The sequence below is a fragment of the Eulemur rufifrons genome, chromosome 14 (genome assembly GCF_041146395.1).
Source record: "Eulemur rufifrons isolate Redbay chromosome 14, OSU_ERuf_1, whole genome shotgun sequence".
Taxonomy (NCBI): domain Eukaryota; kingdom Metazoa; phylum Chordata; class Mammalia; order Primates; family Lemuridae; genus Eulemur; species Eulemur rufifrons.
In genome coordinates this window covers 21,782,686-21,802,732 of record NC_090996.1, presented here as the reverse complement: position 1 = coordinate 21,802,732, position 20,047 = coordinate 21,782,686, and the positions used below count along the sequence as shown (strand labels likewise).

Sequence of the window (20,047 nt, the reverse complement as noted above, 5' to 3'; positions counted from 1 at the left end):
TGTAGAGATGGGGTCTTGTTATGTTGTCCAGGTTGGTCTTGAACTCTTAGGCTCAAGCAACCCTCCTGCCTTGGCCTCCCAAAGTGCTTGGGATTACAGGTGTGAGCCATTATGCCCAGCTGATAGTCTTTTTTTTCTTTAAATGCATCACTAGATTCTATTTACAAAAATTCAAAATAAGAATAGGAGCATTAATATTACTGATAATGATATTTGTTCTGCACCCGATCATTTTTTTATTTATGTGATTTATATGGAGGGCAGATATTATCTTTTGTTATGTTTTGATATCAGTGTTCTGATGTTGTGAAAAATAATACGGAACATTATGCTCTATATTCTGTTCTTTGAAAGTTTGGTAGAATTCTCTTGTCAACTGTCTAGGCCTGTGCTTTTTGGGTGGTGAAGCCCTGTGGCAACTTTCTTACTTTCTTCTGGGGCCACTGGTCTGATTAAATTAAACATTAAAGTCTTAAAGCTCTCATCAGCCTAAATAGAAATAAGCAAGACTCTGGCAGAACTGTTTTGTGGAAAGACCTTGGGTTTTGGGGGCTGACCCCTGTTTGAAATATGGATTACTTGAGCCTCTCATTGATCTTAGTGTTTCATCTGCAAAAAAAAAAAAAGGGGGCTAATACCTACTCTGGGACTTATTGTGAGAATTAAATCATCTAACATATACGGCAGTGCCCAGCTGTGTCTGTCTCATTATTGGTATTTAATAAATGTTAGATTTATTTCATTCTATCCTATTCTATTACTTCGTTAGTTATGGCTTTATTGATTCTACTTGTTCACAGTTTTTCAGATTGAAATAATTGTATCTTTTAGATCTGTCTGAAACTCTTAATAATCAGAATTTGAAGTCTTCTTTCTGCATTTTAACTTTTTCTCAAAGTCTGTGCATTCTCCATTGTTTTATGTTAATTGATGCCACAGAGCCTTAACTGTCTGCCTAATAGCCAGGATTTCAGATTCTCTCAAGACTTAACACAGTATGAAAAACAAATTACTTATTTTAAAAATCCTGTTAGCATCTTTTGGCATGTGGTTTAAGCACTCTTGTCTAGAGGGTGTGTAGACACTAGAACACCTCTCTGTTTCCCTGTTAAAGTTGTGTTATGGACTGCATGTTTGCATCCCCCCAAATTCATGTGTTGAAACCTCTCTCTCCCCCCATTGTGATGGCATTAGGAGATGAGGCCTTTGGGAGGTAATTAAGATTAGCTGGGGACGGAGCCTCATGAATGTGAGTAGTACACTTATAAGAGTTCTGAGAGACCTTGCTTCTCCCGCTCTCTGCCACGTGAGCGTATAATAGGTCAGCAGTCTGCAGCTGGGAAGAGGATCCTTACCAGAACCCAACCATTCTGGCATCCTAATCTCAGACTTCCAGCCTCCAGAACTGTGAGAAGTAAATTTCTGTTGTTTATAGGCCACCCAGTCTGTGGTAATTTGTTATAGCAGCCCAAACTAGTAATAAAACAAATTGTTTCAGTGTTATTCACTTTTCATTGTCATGGGAAATTCAAATCTAATCAGAAAACTATAGCTTAATCTTCTCCAGAGAATATTCTTCTGGATGCTCAGATAGCAGGAAAATTAATAGTGTTAGGGATTCAATGAACAGTCTATATGGAAAGGGGTGAGGGCGATGGCTAAGAAGTGAAGTGTGCCACACGTCTCAGTTGGCATGTTGAAAGGGTATTTTTCCATAGAAACATTGTTCAGTTGCATTTTTATATAAACACATTTGAAGGCCTACTACGTACCAGGTAGTGCTAGGCAGTGGAAATACAAAGATAAATGGGAATTGTGCTTCTACTCTTAAAACACAGAGTAATGCGAAAATAGATGTAAAGAGATAATGGCAGGATGGTGTGATAAGAAATATGATGAAGTACCATAGGGTTAGAGAAAGAAAGTTCAGTTAAATGTTGGGGGAATTAGGGAAGGTTTCATGCTGGGGCTGACATTTGAGCTTTGTTTGTAATCTGCAGCATTTTACCAGGCAGAGGGGAAGAGCACACTCAAAAGCATGAGGGTGTGAACAAGATCCGGGGGTAGGGTAGGGCGAGTTGTGTGACCCAAGGATAATGTGCAGAAGAGGCCTTTGATTGTATACTAATGTGGTACTCGACAAATATTGTTGGCTTGGTGGATGAATAAATGAATATTATGTATACATCAGACACTCTTACACATGACTTAGACAAATAGAACTCCTTTCTTTTGGAAAGTGGATCCCTTAAAAATCAATCTTTGAAACACAATCCTTATATTTGGGAAAGGCACATTCTGAATCAAATACTAGTTCATCTTAGAGATTTTGTCTCCTTGTTAGCTACACAAAGAACAGCGTATTTTCAGCTCTGGAATTAAGTACCAAAATGTAATGACTCCCAGAAATGGAAAGTAAATGGGGTCTAATTCAACACTTCTATTCATCTAGATGGAATTAGTGCTTGCCAATGTTTTTACAATCTGGTTTAGAAGTTCATTCATTTCACCTGAGCCAGTGGTCTCAAAGTGTGGGCTTATACACCCCAGAGAGTACACAAGACAATTTATTTTTGAATATAGGAAGAAAATATTAGCATTTCTATTTATATTGCTGTTGATGCCATTGTTTAATTTCTGTTTTTCTATATAAGATACAAACATACATAGCCACACATACACTATACACAGCACACATATGTAACATATACATGTGCACACACATGTACACGCACATACAAATAAAATGAGGTTACATACTCCCTCCTCTCCTCTGCATTTTTCTGGACACGTGATCAGAAGGGTTTGATATCACTGATTTAAGTGCATCAATGCAAAATGATTTCAAAGGGATCTTAGAATATTTTAAAATTTTTTCTAGGTTTTAAAAAGAATATGTCTCATTTAATACCAGTTTAAAAGAAACACTTTAATGAAATAAACATAGTAGATTGTAATTCATGTTTAATAATGAATGCACTCTTGTGGGCGCTTTAGATTTTTTATATCAAAGTAGCTTTCAAAGAGCAATCCGTATCATGTTTTCTTAGTGAAGTGGTAATGAATTCCATAAATATCTTTGCTGTACCCAGCCCCCTATCTGATATTAACCTCCTAAATTTGTTAAAAATCAGTATTGCAAATATACTCGTAAAGTCAATGCTGCACATGCCCGCCCTGGTGCTGTTTATTAGGCACAACACTGACATCTAGAGTCAGTTGTGGCTTATTTGTTCTGTTTAACCTGCTTTGGATTTTCTTTATTTTGGCTTTTATTTTCTTATTCTAATCTCTATTTTCACTTTTTGCTGGTAGCATGATGTGAGTTATTTTGCATACCCTGGCAGGCAAACGTGCATTATACCATTGCCCCACTATTGTATCAGAGGAAATAATTTTCATGCTAAGGACTTTTCAAAATGAATTTCTCTGACTCATATTTTGGCACTTTGCTCCCTCCCAACTTATTCTAATTGTCCCATCATTTCCACAACCCAGAAAGATGATTCTTCCACTCAAGATTGAGGCATGTGGGGTTTGACTTCAAATCTTCAGGGTAGCAGTCATCACATATATGTTGACTGAAACCAACTTAGGGTACATGTTATAAAAGTTTTTGAAAATGTTAGGCTGCTTAGAATTTTCTTGGCAAATTAGGAAAGCATTTTTCAGTTGTTTTTTGTTGGGTTTTAGTATTTTGGTGGTTACTATTAGTAACAGTTTCCTTATACTCTGGCATCTTCTTTCCAGACAGTTGTCTTTTCCGTTTACCTTTGATTGTGTTTTTTAAGACCTGTTGAGTGTATGTCCATTAACACTGCCATAGCTTCTGGAGTTGGGTTTTCAGTGACTTAATTAAAAATTAAAATGTTTCTATGGTCTTTCATAGTTGGAAAGTGCTCTTCTGTTTTCATAAGTGTTGTTGTCTTTCTCCTGCAATAGTAAATAGCAAACCATGTTTAAGGTTATGGTAACCAATGATGTCATCCTCCAAGCAACACAGAAGCCATTATGTCATCTTGCATTCTGGGTACTAAGTACCCTTACGGTATTCTTAAAGGTCAGGTTACCATCTTCTCTATATGCATTTAGAGTAGGATGTGGGAATTGAAAAATAATTTTCCTGTTCGGTTGCCATTGTCAAAACCCTGGCTTGGAACTTTACAATTCTTACTTCTAGGCCTGCCTTCAGGCCACTTACCTTTGCCTCTTTGTTGAAAAAGATGCCTCAGCCTCAGTAAGAAAAAAGTGTGCACAGGCATTTATAATTATTCAGCGTGGCATCTTAGGTAATTAGATCATCCATCATATTTATGTATTTTGTATATACACTGAAGGATAAAATGACTGCTTGGACAATATTCTGCCCTTGGAAAAAATCCTTTTTAAAACTTAGATTAAAAAAAAAACATATATCAGTCTCCTGTTGCATTTGCCTCTTGGCTGCTATTTAGAAGAAAATAGTTTTACTAGTATATAAATTTACATTGTATACATTTTAGTTTAAATTTGAGCTATCTAATCATGCATCATGGAAACCAAGTATCTGTTCTACTAGCTCTAAAACAGCATCTTGTTTGAAAAACTTGTTTATATAGCACTTTAGAGAAACACTGTCAGAACGTATTAGATAATATGGGTGTATTCTTCCTATCAATCCAACTCCAAAGACTGACGAAATACTCATTTTTTATCTCATTAACTGCATCTTTTCTAATGTGAATTTATTTTTGCCTTATCAGTAACAAGTAATTTTTTTCTTCATAATTTGATTCACAAATGTTTGCAACATCTATGTAACGCCTGCTACTGCATGCAAGATACTGTACAAAGTAGCTTTTAAAGCATCCTTATCTATTTTGAAAACATTGCCTACATCCAGTGTGTTTATGAGAGTTTCCATGTCACTAAGATACGAGCCTGGGGCTATTTAATACAGTATCAGGTGTTCTTTGTTATGTGTTTATCAAAATAGGTTCTGTACAAAAATGCGTTTTATGTGAAAGTCCCCTTTTGGACTCTTCTGAAGGAAAACATGTTGGCAGCTTAGTTTTTTCAGACATGTTTTATATCTGTGTTACCTTTTTTTTGATATTTTACACTTACAGGTTGTTGGCTTCTTTCCACATATCTCTTATGGTATAGTTCTTGAGCAATTTCCTGAAAAACACGCCGAGCACTCTTCTTCTGTAAATACAAATGAGAAAAAATATCTTTCTTTGAGGACTATTAGCAATGATTGGTTGCACATCATCAAAACTTTTTCTGTCTTTACTGCCACCAGTCTGAGAAACTATGCCCCCACCTATACCTACAGTTAACTCTTTTTAAATACATTAAATAGAATTTATGGTTGAGAACTGTCAAATTTAAATCAGTTTACCACTTGAGATTATATTATTTTTGAGTTTCTCAACAATAAGAAAACATTAATGTTTATGGTTGAAAAGTTACCATGATATTCTCTGTGTTTCTTAAAATATTTCAGATTTGAAATAGTTAACAACCAGCCACAATTTTAAAAATATTTTGCAAGTGTTGATCTTTACCTTTTGGGAATCTTCTTTTGTTTCTTTGTTTCTTAGAGTGTTAGATTTTGACTGCTAAGAAGAAAAGTATATAAAACATTTTATACACTCATAATTGTGGCAGATAATCTCATACCATAATAAGATTAAACTATCTTAATATTTAAATGATATATAATAAGAGATCATTTTTATCATTTCTGAGATGCTTTTATTCCATTAAGAAATTAATTAATCAAACTGATGTTGATTGTAGGATTTATAGTAATCATACCACAACACGTATATACCCCCTCTTACCACATATGTTCAGCCAAAAGATGTTCTTTCTCAGTAGCTTTAGGCCTTTTTTGAACATTTTGAGGCAGCTTCTAGTCTCTTCATTAACCCCTTTTTTGTTCTTAAAGACTGTTCTTAGGGCTTTCATATATAACAATGATATCCCACTCCTACCTCCCCACCCCTCACTCGGGCAGCAGAAAGATAGCATAGAAGATGGTTCTCTATATTAATGGGCTTTAAAGAGAACACACTGTAAATTGTGTACCCTGGTTAATCATTTCAGTAATGAGAATTTATGCCTCCTTCTACAGCCCTCTCCTGCAGGTGGTGGTCCCTGCAGATGCAAAGGAAGATATTAATCAGGTGAACTATTTTCTGAGGCTCACACGTTGTGGAGAGACGGAAATTATCTTCCTTGTGATAACCTTCAAGGCCATAGGGAAATCAGTGCAAGAAAATGTGACTTACTTTGGAGAGGACTATGAAGACGACACACACACCAATGATGTAGATAGAGAGCAGGGACAGGACAGCTGTCAGGAAACTTTGCAGTTCCTTGCTGAGAGGCTTAATTTCTTAATTACAGAAACAGAAACAAATAGTCACTATTGAAGCATATTCTTGCAAATACGTATATAACGTATAATTGATGCTGCATGTTAGAGGTGAAACGTGAGCTTACTCTGCTTGCCTATTCATACAAAAATTTGTTCAGGGTTTCTTGAATCAAAAGACAGTCAAGTATGTGATAGTTAAAGTCACTTCATCGGTTCTTTAATATATTATACCAAAAGCATTACTCATTTTTAAAAATTGAAAATTCATTCAACCATTTGTCATAATGCTAAGAATTTCTTTTTATATAAAGCATTACTTGAAGTTAGATGAACATTTCAAGACAGTTTGTTCAAGGGCATTTAAAATTTCTTTCGGTAGAAATGCTGTACAAGTGTTATCAAGAGTCTGCTTACGTGGTTAAGACATTTTCCACCTGTATTGTTAATGCTGACATTTATAACCTGGAACTGTTTAATGTACATAGCTGAATAGCGCAGTCTATAAAAGAACCTGCTAAGAGCATGCATTGTAAGCAAGCATTGCTTGCTTAAAAGACAGGTGTTGATATTGGTACATATACTCTTCTTTCTTTATGTAATAATAAAGTTCTGGAAGCAGAATTATTGAATCCATTTTCACATTCTGAATTTCTCTGTCCTTGTAGAAAATGTCCTGTGCTCTAGGTAAGAATTAAGTGACATGCCATATCTTCAAGTATCTGATTATTTGAAGTACATAATACAATTACATGTGTAATTATTATCTGAATAACCTGTACTTTCAAACTAAATATCCCATAGATGCTTATCCTGTGAACTCAGTTTATACAATGTACATTTTTATTTGTGAAACTAATGAATTAACCACATCTATACAACTTTGAAAGAAAAAGTTTCAGTGCTAAATTAGGAGCTCTATATAGAAAAGGCAGGAAGTTGCCATGCCTTCGTAACAAAACCTTCATTTCTGCTCACAGAGAAGACTCTCTTCATAGAAGCCTTGCAGTTGTAAAGACCTTCATCTCTTTACAAGCTGTTTTTCCTTTTGACTAACATTTTTCTATAGAAGGCTAATGCAATGAGACATATAAATATCTAAAGTTGTCATGTGTGTGTTTTACTACCAGTAGCTAATGTTTACTGAGTATTTGCTATATAGTAAGCACTATTAAAAGTGATTTGTGTAAATTAACTCATTTGTAATTTATCTTATAGGTGAGAATAAGGTTAAATGACATTCAAATATTCAGAGCCCTTTAGAACATCCCTGGGAGTTAAAAGCAGCAATTATGATACTGGACGATCTCAGATCCTCAGAGTCCTGTTTTAAAACTAAAGGGCTGGTTGATTTTGAGCTTCTGTTTTAATGATTTCAGTGCCCATCATACCAGAGTCCTTTTTAAGGGAAGAGACCCTAAAATGGCAAGGAGTTACTGCTGCTCTCTTTCTTCCCCTAGAATCATGTGAAACTTTTCCTCTGAAATTTCTTAATCTCTGACTAGTCAAGGAATGACTTGGTGAGATTACTGATAGGATTTAGCTAGGTTTGATGCCCTCAACTTGGGTGAGGAATTGTCACGGGTTTTAGCAAATCTCAGGAAGCCAGAGCCGTCACTCTCAGTTCTTTGTTATCCAGGTAGAGTGGGAAGGCTCAGGGATCTTCCAGTGGCTTCTCTCCAACTTTGTACTAATTCTCCGTGAGGCATATTTTCTCTGAGTCCAATGTATTGATCATTTATGTTTCTCTAGTGCTTTGTTCTAAGTGGTGCAATACCAGATCAGGTCCTAAGAAAGCTGATAGTTTCTCATCACAAGTTTCCTTTGGTACATTACACCAAACCATTGTAATATACAGAAAGGATGAAAGTGATTGGTTAGCCTTCACCAGTAAAATCTGGATATTGAGAGAGAATATAGCAACTGCATACCACTGACTTTGTGTCCGTGGATGTTGGGAGGTGGGGTTGGAGTAGTTCTTTAATCCAAATCTCATGGCGACTTGTGATGAGATCATGCATGCCCCTCACTGGCTAGGGTATTAAATTAGCAAATTTATCTCATGGTTTTTGCATGTGAGTAAGTTCTGTAACGATTGTAAAGGTCTGAGCAGAATGCAAGGGTGCATTGAAATAAAGCCAAATGGACTGACCTCTTACTACCAGCGTGGTCCCTTCTCCAGTTTGCTTAGCTCTGGGTTCCTGTGCACTAGGAAATGCTATTCCACAGATGTAAATTGCACTGTCATTTGAAGCCACTCTGTTCACAGTGAGGGAAACTTGGTTTTTTGCCAGGGTTTCCCTCACCGTGAATTTGTCTGCTTCATTTGTGCATCCGTGCAAGCACAGGTTCTCAGGCCGGTGCGTGCCGTAGCGAAACCACAGGCTTGTTGGATGCTCTGAAGGGCATCCAGTTGCAGAGAAGTTACACTCTATGGTGACAGCCTTGTGAGTGGTGTAGTCCACCTCTAGGTAATGTGGTTGTGTGACCGAGACAGTACAGGCACCCACAGCACCTGCGGGAGGAAGCAGATGGTGGTTTAGTGGGCTTCTCACCTCACTTTGCCTGTGCTTTTATTTTACTTATATTTTCTGGCTAGGAAATCCAGCCATTTTCTTACCTTACTCCCAGTGCAAACAAGACTATACAAATAGACACCAGTGGTCCTCACTTGTCCTAACTCCCCGTGTTTCTGACGTTTACCTGCTGGTTTGTGTGATGTCTGGTTACCTGAAGATGGCCCCTGAGAGGTAGCAGCGTATCTGGAATCAGAAGTTTGGGGTCCAGGTGTACATTCTTGCTACCTACAAGCTTTCCTTTGATCTGCAGATCACGTAATCTCCCAGCCTGCTTCCTCATCTGTACCCCTCGCCTCACAGGATTGCTGTTTTCACTGTGGTGACCTGTATCAAAGCTCCTTGAACGAATCTTGCTGCCGCTGATTGAGCACATGAGCAGTGTATCGATTTTGGCGTTTTGTGGGGGTTGGGATCTCTAGGAATTCATGGCAATTCACAGTTGTTTCTTTGTGAGCCTGGTGTCCCTTTGGGAAACTTGATAAAGGGCAAGGTGTACACCTGTGGAGATCCAGCCCTGGCTCATGCTACGATGTCTTTGATTACTGAGCAGAGGCCAGCTGAGCTAGCCAGGCCATGCTAGGCAGATTTGATTTCTTCCTGGCACGGGTATACTCTTTGTGGGTCCTTGTAGCATTTATCTTATTTGATTGACAATGCTATGATAAAGAACACAGACTTGACTGCAGATCCATCTTAATCTCAAGTTGTCTGTCAGATAAAGTTTTTAAAAGGGAAGCTAAGGAGCTGGGCACGATGGCATGTGCCTGTAGTCCCAGCTGTTTGAGAGGCTCAGGGGGGAGGATTGCTTGCTTGAGCCCAGGAGTTCGAGGCCAGCCTGGGAAACACAGAGAGACCCCCATCTCCATAAAAGAAATATTAAAAAATTAAAAAAAAAAAAAGAGAAGCTGACTTCTAACACTTTCCTTTAAGAACTAGTAGCACAGGGTAAAAGTAAGTATTTGCAACTTTGGAGTTTCATATCTCTACTTATTTCCAACTTCTGTGAGATTTGTATGTGGGAGAAAACCAGTTGCAGTGGTTTCCTATGGAAGCAGGGACTTGTGAGGAAACTGCTGTTCCCTCCCCCTACCAGTTAGGCAACATACTATCCGAAAAGAGAAGTTTGGATGGTATGTCACACCACAGCCTGCTCCTGTGAAAAGTTTCTCTTTAAGGATTCTCATATTCTATAGGATTTTTTTTTTTTTTTTTAGAGATGAGGTGTTGCTGTGTTGCCCAGGCTGGTCTTGAACTCTAGATTTTTGTTGTTGTTGTTGTTAAACATAGTATTTTAAACACGGAAAAGGTTGAAAGTTTATCTCCTCGGTGGAGGGAATAAAATACTCTTTTTACTATTTTTAAAAACCGCATTAGAAAATAAGTAGAGAACTAATTTTTGACACTTAAACAAAGCTTTTTATTATAGAAAATTTCAAACTTAGGCAGAAACGGCAGATGAGCACAGCGACCCCCCCCCACTGTCATGGCTTCAACCTAATCTTGTTTCCTCCCCCCATCTACTCCCTCACTCCCATATTATTTCAGAGCAAACCCCCGCCATTTTAGCTACGCTTCTTTCAAAATACATTCCTAAATGATAAGGATTCTTCTTCAAAATAACAGTAATTATTATAAAATATTTTATAAAAACAATACATACTTATTAGAAAGAAGAATATTACTGTACTGTTAACATTTTGGTGTTTTTCTTTACAGATGAGAAAAAAGTTACTTTTAAGAGTTTGTACTCCCTTCCCTGCCCTATAATCCAAATTTTGTGGGCAAATCTGAGATTATTAGAACTATAATGTAGTAGACACTTTCTCTTTCATAGAGAGGAAATGGGTATAGGCAGAATTTTTAAAAAGATACAGGACGGCTATTCTCTGTAGGAGTCATGTTGGGCTTTTTTTTTTTTTTTTTTTTTTATGGTAACAGTTACCTTTAATTTACAGAAACATTGTTCTTTGCAAATACTCAGCAGATACTGTTTAGTACTTACTGTGTGCAGAGCGAGTTTGCCCGCATGGGAATGGAATTGTTGATGACTAACATACATGATTTTAGGAACCTTTTGTTTGGCGAGGTGCTCTCTAAAGCAGCGTAACAGAAGGAATTTTCAAGGTTAATGTGAAACTTTTTTTTCAGTTAGTCTTTGATTCCCTGTTTCTGTGGGGAAAAAGGGAACTTACCGCCCCAGACACCTTTCATAATGTTACACATTTAAAAATTATTCTGTAGGAGCTTAAAATAGAAATGCATTAGGTGAAAAATAGCAGTCGATTTAAATAAAATGGGGGAGGAGAAAGAAAAGAATCTTACCGACATAAAAGAGAATCAGACTGACTTGCAGACGGAGAGCGAGGTGGCCTCTGTTCACAGTCCTCATTGCTGTGTGTGTGCGCGGGGGACGTGGGGGTGCGTATTTTAAAGGAGAGTTGGCTTTTTTCTTCCTCCTTTCTCTTTTTAGAAAGAAAGAACTGAAGAGAGAGGAACCTCTTATTAAGGAACTGTAATCAGGAACTTTTTGAAATTGTGTAAAGATGGTTTGTAACCCGGTTTAACCATTTCACGTTGAGATTTTAGCCTGGAGCACATTTCTAAATGTGCGTATGATTATTTTTTTTTTCATGGATTTTTACAAACCCCCACAGGCGTGAGTTGTTTTGGGTGAGATTTTGACTTGGATGTAACATATTCCCAGGAAGGAGTACTGTCTGACAGAAAAGTCAGTACTTTAACTTTCCAGGGCAGTTCGTTCAGTCACTGGTCCTGAGGTCCCTGCTGTGTGCTCAGCTCTGGGCCAGTAACTGCTGGGAGGGGAGAAGCAGTAGAAGGAAGTGGCTTCATGTAGAACGAGAGAAAAGTTAGTGAACAGCACATCCTAGTACAATGAAGAAATACATCGTCATTACCTTCTTGTGCCCAGTTTTGAATTCAGAGACCCTTTCCTAATGTGCTGCGGAACAGACGTGTGGGCCCTCTGTCCTCTGTGTCCCCCTCCCTCTGTGTCCTGAACACTCCGAGGCCTGGAGGTGTATTCAGTTGGGGCTTGTCTTTGTAAGCAGCAGGAACAGACTCAGGCTGACTTAAGCAAAAGGAAATTCATTTTAAGGATTTGGGGACAGCTCCCAGAGTCACTGAGAGGACTGAGGAATCATCTGTGGGATCCACAGCCAGGAAAAATGCCCCAAATCACGCTCTCCAGGCACCAGGTGCCATAACCCTGTCACTCTGCCGTCAGTGCCACTCTACTGCTGCCCCAGCCACTTGGTCCCACTGCCACTGCTCCCCCCGCCCAAGAGAACAAGCCTCGAGCTTTGTGTCCCCACTGCTTTTGTCACTAGCTCTTCATTCCAGGTCTCAGGCAAGTGTGCCGGAGCTTAGGTCGTGTGGCAGTGCCCCAGCTGCAGGGAGATCCCCAGACACAGGACGAGGGTTCGGCGCTGGACCACCAAACGCAAGGGCAAACCTCTCCACCGCAGTGTCCGTACTCTTGGCGCCTTCTGATTGTATGTTTTCCCTTTGACAGAAGGTCATTCTCACTCTGAATTTAGTAACATTTTTAAGGCTATGTGTAGTTTATGCATCACCCTAGTACCTAAAAGCACTCCAAAATTTAAATATGCTGTTCACCTTTGTGTATGTGACTATAGTCAGTGTTGGTTTGTATGTGAATTTGAAGACCTTACCTATCCTCCCATCCGCCAGGTGTCTGATGCTCATAGGTTTGGAAATGACTGATAGAGACTTCAGTCACTAGTCTAAGAAATGCCAGGTTGACCTATCCATTCTAGTGTTTTATTTTTATGTAAAAGTAGGGTATGGATCAACTTCTCTTGGAAAACACATTGATGGTCTGTTTTTATAAATTAAAAACCTTCATGAACCAGTTATTTTTAGCCTAGTAAGTCTAAGTAATAAGTTGCATAAGTTTACTACACTAGTGGTATTTTCTTGCATTTGTCTAAAACTGTTTCAGGTATAACATGTTACTCTCTGTTCTGTATTCTAGTATTTAATGACCAGTTTTCTGAATCCATTAACCATTACAGCCCGCAGTTGGTCTAATGGAGGATGTTACCTGAAACAGCTTTAACCTTGGATTGCATTTCTGCTCTGACATTCACTAACCTTGCAAGTTTGGACAAATTCTTTAGCCCTTCTGAGTCTGGACTTTATCTCTGTGCCCACCTACCTCAAGGGGTACCTGGGAAGTATAGAGGAGATGATTCATCAAGGCACTCAGGTCTGGAACATACCACGTCCTTGGCAATTACTGTCCCTCCCCCCTTCTCTCTTTAACTTACTTGTTCAAGAATTTAACTTAATGTTTTTATTTGTTTTAGTAGGTGGCAAGTGGGAGAAACCATCAGAAATTTTGGAAATCAAAGGACAGAACTGGGAAGAGCAAGTGAATAGTCTGCCTGAAGTTTTCAGAAAAGCTGGTTTTGTTATCGAAGCTTTCACCAGACTGCCATACCTGTGTGAAGGCGACATGTATAATGACTACTACGTTCTGGATGACGCTGTCTTTGTTCTCAAACCAGTATAAACACGTGGAGGTCGAAGTCTTCGGAGTCCGGCCCCTCCAGGACGCACCCTCCAGAAGAGGGTCTGTGTTAGCGGTTACGTGAAGGGAGGGCCTTTGGGGACCGCCATTCTAAATATCATGTAGGAATTTAAAAAGCCAAAATACTAATTATTTCTTTGTAGTGTGTAAAAGGAATGTTTTTAAAAAACAAAAACCCAACTCTTTGTGGATTTTTATCAACTCTTCACTCAGTTAGAGCCACACTTCAATGCAGGTCACACTTCAATTACGATGGAAGATATTTTTTATACTTAACTACAGTAGGGACTCATTCCCAGACAAAGCAATAGTCATGACTTCGTGGAACCAATAAATGGATTGTTTTTAATAAAATGAAGACTGGCAATAAAGCTGTCCATTCACTTGCAAATCTTGGTTATAAGGTATAGCCACTGATACTCTTTCATGTTTAGAGATTCTTTCTGTTGTTATTCAAGAAAATGTTTTTAATCATGCTAATAAACTTTTTTGGAGATGACTTTGGCATTATGTTTGAGTTAATATAAGGCTCCCCTATCTTTTTTTATTGCTTTGGCTTTAGGAATACCCAAATAGTAGCATTATGCGCAAGATACAGACAACTTGAATATGTGGTGAAGGAAGGCTTCAGACTGGGGGGAAGGGGAGATTATTGCAAATTGCAGTGAATGCTGAGGCAGCCTAGAGGCCCCTAAAAAGAACAGCCTCATGCAGATATAGTACTTCAGGGACCACCCCCACTCCCCAATTAATGTTGCTTTGAGAATTGCAACACGCCCGGTTCTGACTTTGTGACAGCTATGTCCTACACTCTGAACTTTTTCTGGACAATCTCAGGTTCTCAGAATTGAAACATTCGGTTGTGTCTAATGACAAAATGCAACCTAAAGATGTTTTAATTCAACTTTTTACTTTACACTTGTATACCTCTTTCCCAGGACTTGGCTCTTCCTGAAATCCTTAACTGAATTTATTATTTGCCAAGAATATGGTTTGATGAAGATCACATGAGACTCATGCATTCTAGAATCAGTGCGTGCTTCCAACCATAAGCCCAGAAATGTTGCAATAGAGGAACTCATTAGCAAGATCAATAACCATCGTGGATATTCCAAAGAGCAGAGCACCTAACCCAGAATCTAAAATCTCAGTAATAACAGAGATGCCAATATGAGATTGTGGTTATTAACAATATGTTATTCTCACAACATTATTTCTTTCTTCATCCAGCTGTTTCATTAAGTATTCTCATTTATATGCTCATGGAATTCATCAAATCAACACATTTACTGCAACACCTGGGTATAAAGGAAAATTAAAGCCTTGAGAAGAATTACTTTATTCATTAAGAACAGCATTCTCACATCCTCACACCAATATCTTCCACTATTATTGTCTAGTCATAATAAGAGTTGGGTTATGTGATTTATGTAAAATTGTTACTGGTGTGTTCTAATGATTTTTTCCAGGAATTCAAATACTTAGCACCCTAGATTGTAAAAATAGAAAGAGGAAATGAGTAAACTTAATGTAGTTCCTGTACAGTTGAATTTTGCTTCTTTATAAAGTGTCTGTCATAATCAAGGGTTGCTGTTTAGACTGTCGAGCAAAAGTGATGGATGTTCAAAGAGGCAGGTTGCCCCAAAACTGTTTAATAACTTTCAGGTTGAGAATTAATTTGATGGTCCATTAAAAAAAAATACAACTCATTCTTTACCAGAACAAAACCAAACCAGAAAGCACATACATTTATGCATTTTAAAGACAAAATAGTTTCTCAAGAAGATCTGAGGTTCTTTGAAGACCAGCTTATTAAAAGCGCTGTTTTATGGTGGAAATTGAAACCAGCAAATGCACTCAACGTTTCCTATCTGGTCTTGAAAGTCTTGGTGGTGTGTCACCATTCCACTAGATGGCAGTGTTGCTTACTGAGTGTCAATGGCTTTTTTTTCCTCCCTAAATGGAATCATGTTTTTTTCCCCCAAAGTACAATAAATCTGCCTTCTTGTCTGCACCATTCCTCGTGTAAGTGCTTCATATCAAGTTAAGGTTGTGCTAGGGAAATTAAGAGCTCTATTTGTGGTCAAAACACGCTGACCAATTGACCTTAAAGGTCAATGGAGAAGGGAAATGCAAGGTGCACCTGTGATCCCTAGCTCCTGGCACCTGCATTGTAGGCGTGTTGAGTGTTCGGGCCACTGATCTCAGAGAAGGGGAGGGAAGAATGTACAATGCCCTTTGTCATGTTTCTCCCTTGTCCAGAGTAATTAAAAGCAATATTGTATTTTCTACTATGCTGTATGACCTGGCATCAGTTTTGTTTTTTTTTTTTTTCATTTCAGCATATTATGGGGCTGTCGTCAGGTTTTACATAGTTGACTTTTAACAGCAAAAAGCTTGGTTGGGAAATAATGTCAAACATAGATAATTTCGAGTTATCTTCTGAGTAAAGCTTTGTTTTCAATTCGTTCTGAGTATTGATGGATTCGTAAGGAAGCAACATGTTTTTATCAATTGCTTCCCACCACTTGGTTACTGATCGAGGTGTTCCAGGATCCTTTTTCTCTAACAACGATAGCATGTGCATCACGGGCTTCCAGTAGCTGGTGACCTACCGTGTTTGTGCAGATGCCTAAGTGCCCCCAAATTATTAATACCTTACAATCAATGCTTCTGTATTTTAGCTTGAAAACACTGAAACAGGGCAGTCTGGGCTGAGTTGGACTGTCTAGGCATTCACTGAGCACAAAATTGGGCTAATAATTGACAAGACAATCAGGATGCTCACAAACTTACAAGGAACTTATCAAAGATATAAAATAATGGATCGGCAGAAGGAAGGTCTCACTGTATCCACGCTAAGGAACATTTGTGATCTAAATGAAAAAAAAAAAGCACCCAGAATCATTAAGGAAATAGGTCTGTAATATAAAATCAACAGTCTAGCTTTTCGCAAGTAGTGGATAATGAGGTGATAGCTGGGCAACAGTGAACAGACAGTAATGATTAAAAAGAATTTCATGGTCGGGTGTCATGGCTCATGCTTGCAATCCCAGCACTTTGGGAGGCTGAGGCAGGAGGATGCTTGAGGACAGGAGTTGGAGACCAGCCTGGGCAGCATAGTGAGATCCCATCTCTACAAAAGATAAATAAACTGGGTGTGGTGGCACATGGCTGTAGTCCCAGCTACTTGGGAGGCTGAGGCAGGAAGATCGCTGGAGCCTGGGAGTTGATGGTTGCAGTGAGCTATGATTGCACCACTGCACTCCAGCCTGAGTGACAGAGTGAGACTTTGTCTCTGAAAAAAAAAAAAGAATTTCACATACACTGTAGCTATAGGGCATTCATATTTTTCTCTTGCTTTATCAATTTTTCTAATATATTTGTATTGTCTTTGTCTTGTGTGTAGGAATTGATCCTAACTTTTTTAGTTGTAGCTTGTTATTTAACACTTTATTTTTATCTTTATTTCTTCTTTAGAGACAAGAGTGTTGCTCTGTCACCCAGGCTGGAGTGCAGTTGTGCGATCATAGCTCATTGCAGCCTCAAACTCAAGTGATTCTCCTGCCTCAGCCTCCCAAGTAGCTGGGAGTGTAAGTGCACATCACCATGCCTGGCTAATTCTTTAAAACATTGTAAAGACAGGGTCTCACTGGTTGCCCAGGCTGGTCTCCAACTCCCGGGCTCGAGCGATCCTCCCGCCTCCACCTCTCAAAGTGCTGGGGTTGCAGGCATGAGCCACCACGCCCAACCCTAGTTGCTTTTTAAGTTATTAGAGTTCACTGAGATAGAATGCTATCGTTTGTTTTTATTTTCTTCCAATTTTTTTATTGTAGTGAAACACATACAACATAAAGTTGACCATCTTAACCATTTTTACGTGTACAGTCAGTGGTATTAAGTACATTCATGTTGTGTAGCCATCACCACCAACCATCTCTAGAACTTTATATCTTGCAAAACTAAAACTACATCCATTAACAGTAACTCTCTGTTCCCCCACCCCCATCCCCTGGCAACCACCATTCTACTTTCTGTCTCTGACTACTCCAGGTACCGCACATAAGTGGAGTCATACAGCATTTGCCTTTTTGTGATTGGCTCATTTCACTTAGCATAATGTTCTCAAGGTTCATCCATGTTGTAGCCAGTGTCAGAATTCCCTTGCTTTTCAAGGATGAATATGCCATTGTACGGATATACCACATTTTGCTTATCCATTCATCTATCAATGGATGCTTGGGTTGCTTCTACCTTTTAGCTGTTCTGAATAATGCTGCTATGAACATGGGTGGACAAGTATCTCTTCGAGATCCTGCTTTTAAGTCTTTTGGGTCTATATCCAGAAGGGGAATTGCTGGATTATGTAGTAATTCTATTTTTAATTTTTTGAGAGACCACCATGCTGTTTTCCACAGTGACTACGCCATTTTACATTCCCACCAACAGTGCGCAAGAGTTCCAATTTCTTGCCAACATTTATTTTCTGTTTTTTTAATAGTAGCCATCCTAATGGGTATAATGTGTTGTCTCGTAGTTTTGATTTGATTTGCATTAGTGTATCGTTTGTTTTTTGATTTTTGTTTTTTTTTTTTTTTTTTTGATTTTTGTTTTTCATACCAGTAGACTAGCTGGCAACATCATTTGTTTTTATAGTACAACTTATATGGCATTTGGCTTCATTTACTAATAAAATTGTACTTGGTATCTTGCTATCTATAATAGTATCACGGAATTGGTGTCAGTATTCACTGATAACAAAATACTTATTTTTCACTGTGAAATTTTATGCTTTTGGAGAATTGGGAGGATGTTATTACATAACTAGAACTTGAGATTTCCCTTTGGATTTTAGAGTCAGTATGCTGCATTCACTTGAATTCAATAATACGCTTTTATTACGAAGTCACTTTAAAATGACTTTCAATACATGTAAAATGAAAAGTCAAGATTTTTTCCCCTCATAAATGACCATGTAAAATTGGGATGTCTTATATACTTACATTTCCTATGTTCTGAAGAATAAGAACAGATAGAATGCCCAAAAGCTGTTTTCTTATATCCTTTTTGGGATTCAACATAAATTATTGGTTTCAAATGCCCTGGAACCCTCAATAGTTTTCAAATGGCAGAGCCACAGTGACTGAGAAGATACTGAGTCCTCTTTATACAGAGAACAAAACAGGTTTTCCAGCACTTGATTTTGCCACTTTTTTATTATTTATAAGATGCTCATAAAGCTCTAACCGTTTATGCATTACAAGGAACATGTTCATGGTAGAAAAAGTAGAAAATACAGGCAAAAAAGAAGAAAATAAGGTTTACTTATCCCATAGCCCTCAGAGTACCACTACTGACATTTTGGTTTATGCCTTTCCAGGCTTTTTTTCTATGCATGTGTGTACACACACACACACGTGTCAACTTTTAAACATTAAAATATGTAAAAATGCAAAGATACTTTTATTTTTCCAAGATGATTCATATGAGACTCATAGACACCTATTTTCTAAATCAAACATTGACAAGGGATCGAAGACATTTCCCATCATTAAGGGCCTGAGTGTAAGCTTTTTGTTTAAAGAATTAAACCAAGACCCTGGGGATAAAAGGATGTTTTTAAAGATGTTGGACACTAGTATTATATAAATTACCATCAGATGGATCAACAGAACACTACAGTTGGCTATTTCTAAAGGGAATGTTTTAATTTTGCCACTGAAAAACTAATGTCAGCATTAGGCATCTCAGTAATTGCTTTAAAAAATTACAGTTATTGAGATGTGTTTCATTAAATGTGAAGGATTACAAGGAACCCTCTAGAGTCCACAGTTATATTTTCATTAGGAAAGATGCAAAACCGTTAAGCATAATCCCACTCTGCAAACTTAGTATTTTAATGCATTTCCTTCTAGTTGTAATAAAAGTACATATATATTTTACTTAATATTTGGCTTTTTTGTTTTGGATATAGTATTATTTCCTTGTGCTAATTATATGGTCTTTGTTAATGACCACTTCAATGATTGTATAATCCATAGAGTTGATGTATCATTGTTTATATAACCATTTCCTTATTGGTGGACACTTAAGATGAATCTTTTCCTACCACTCCGTGTGTGTGTGTGTGTGTGTGTGTGTGTGTGCGCGCTTCTATGATAGGTCTTACTATTAAGACAATTTTTTTTATTATGGAAAATTCCAAGCACATAAAGAAGAAAGGTAATGACCCGTCCTCACCCAGTTTCAGCAGTTACCGACACTCGGCCAATCCGGTTTCATCCATACTCCCGCAACTCCTACTTCCCCACTATTTCCAAGCAAATTTCAGGCATCATATCATTTCGGTTTTGTATCTGTCTGTAAAACGTAAGGACTCTTGACAGAGAGCCACATTACAATTATCACAGCCTTAGAAAACCTAGCCATTAACTATCCAGCCAGCACATTGCTCCCATTGTCTTTCAACTTTTTAATGGTTTGTTTGAATCCGGATCCAGATAAAGTCCCCACATTGGAATTGGCTGATAC

General features: G+C 38.1%; 2 protein-coding genes across 5 annotated transcripts in view; one reads left to right on the top strand and one right to left on the bottom strand.

Moving 5' to 3' along the window:
* The window catches only part of METTL9 (methyltransferase 9, His-X-His N1(pi)-histidine), a 43,683-nt gene extending 28,150 nt beyond the window's left edge, over positions 1 to 15,533 (top strand). For 2 of the 4 annotated variants that reach the window (XM_069485985.1, XM_069485982.1), the window contains exon 5: positions 13,296 to 15,533. In XM_069485985.1, the coding sequence (XP_069342086.1) occupies positions 13,296 to 13,498 (203 nt within the window). In that variant the 3' untranslated portion in view covers positions 13,499 to 15,533. Of the gene's footprint in view, positions 1 to 13,292 lie in introns of all 4 variants that reach the window. The other 2 variants (XM_069485983.1, XM_069485981.1) reach the window with 1 other exon arrangement.
* Positions 3,721 to 11,565, bottom strand: IGSF6 (immunoglobulin superfamily member 6). The gene is made up of 6 exons (XM_069485980.1): positions 11,266 to 11,565; positions 8,517 to 8,879; positions 6,279 to 6,385; positions 5,550 to 5,600; positions 5,107 to 5,187; positions 3,721 to 3,933 (listed from the first exon to the last, which is right to left on the bottom strand). The coding sequence occupies exons 1-6, from the start codon at positions 11,330 to 11,332 to the stop codon at positions 3,874 to 3,876; spliced, it is 729 nt and encodes a 242-aa protein (XP_069342081.1). The 5' UTR covers positions 11,333 to 11,565; the 3' UTR covers positions 3,721 to 3,873.
* Positions 15,534 to 20,047: the final 4,514 nt, after the last annotated feature.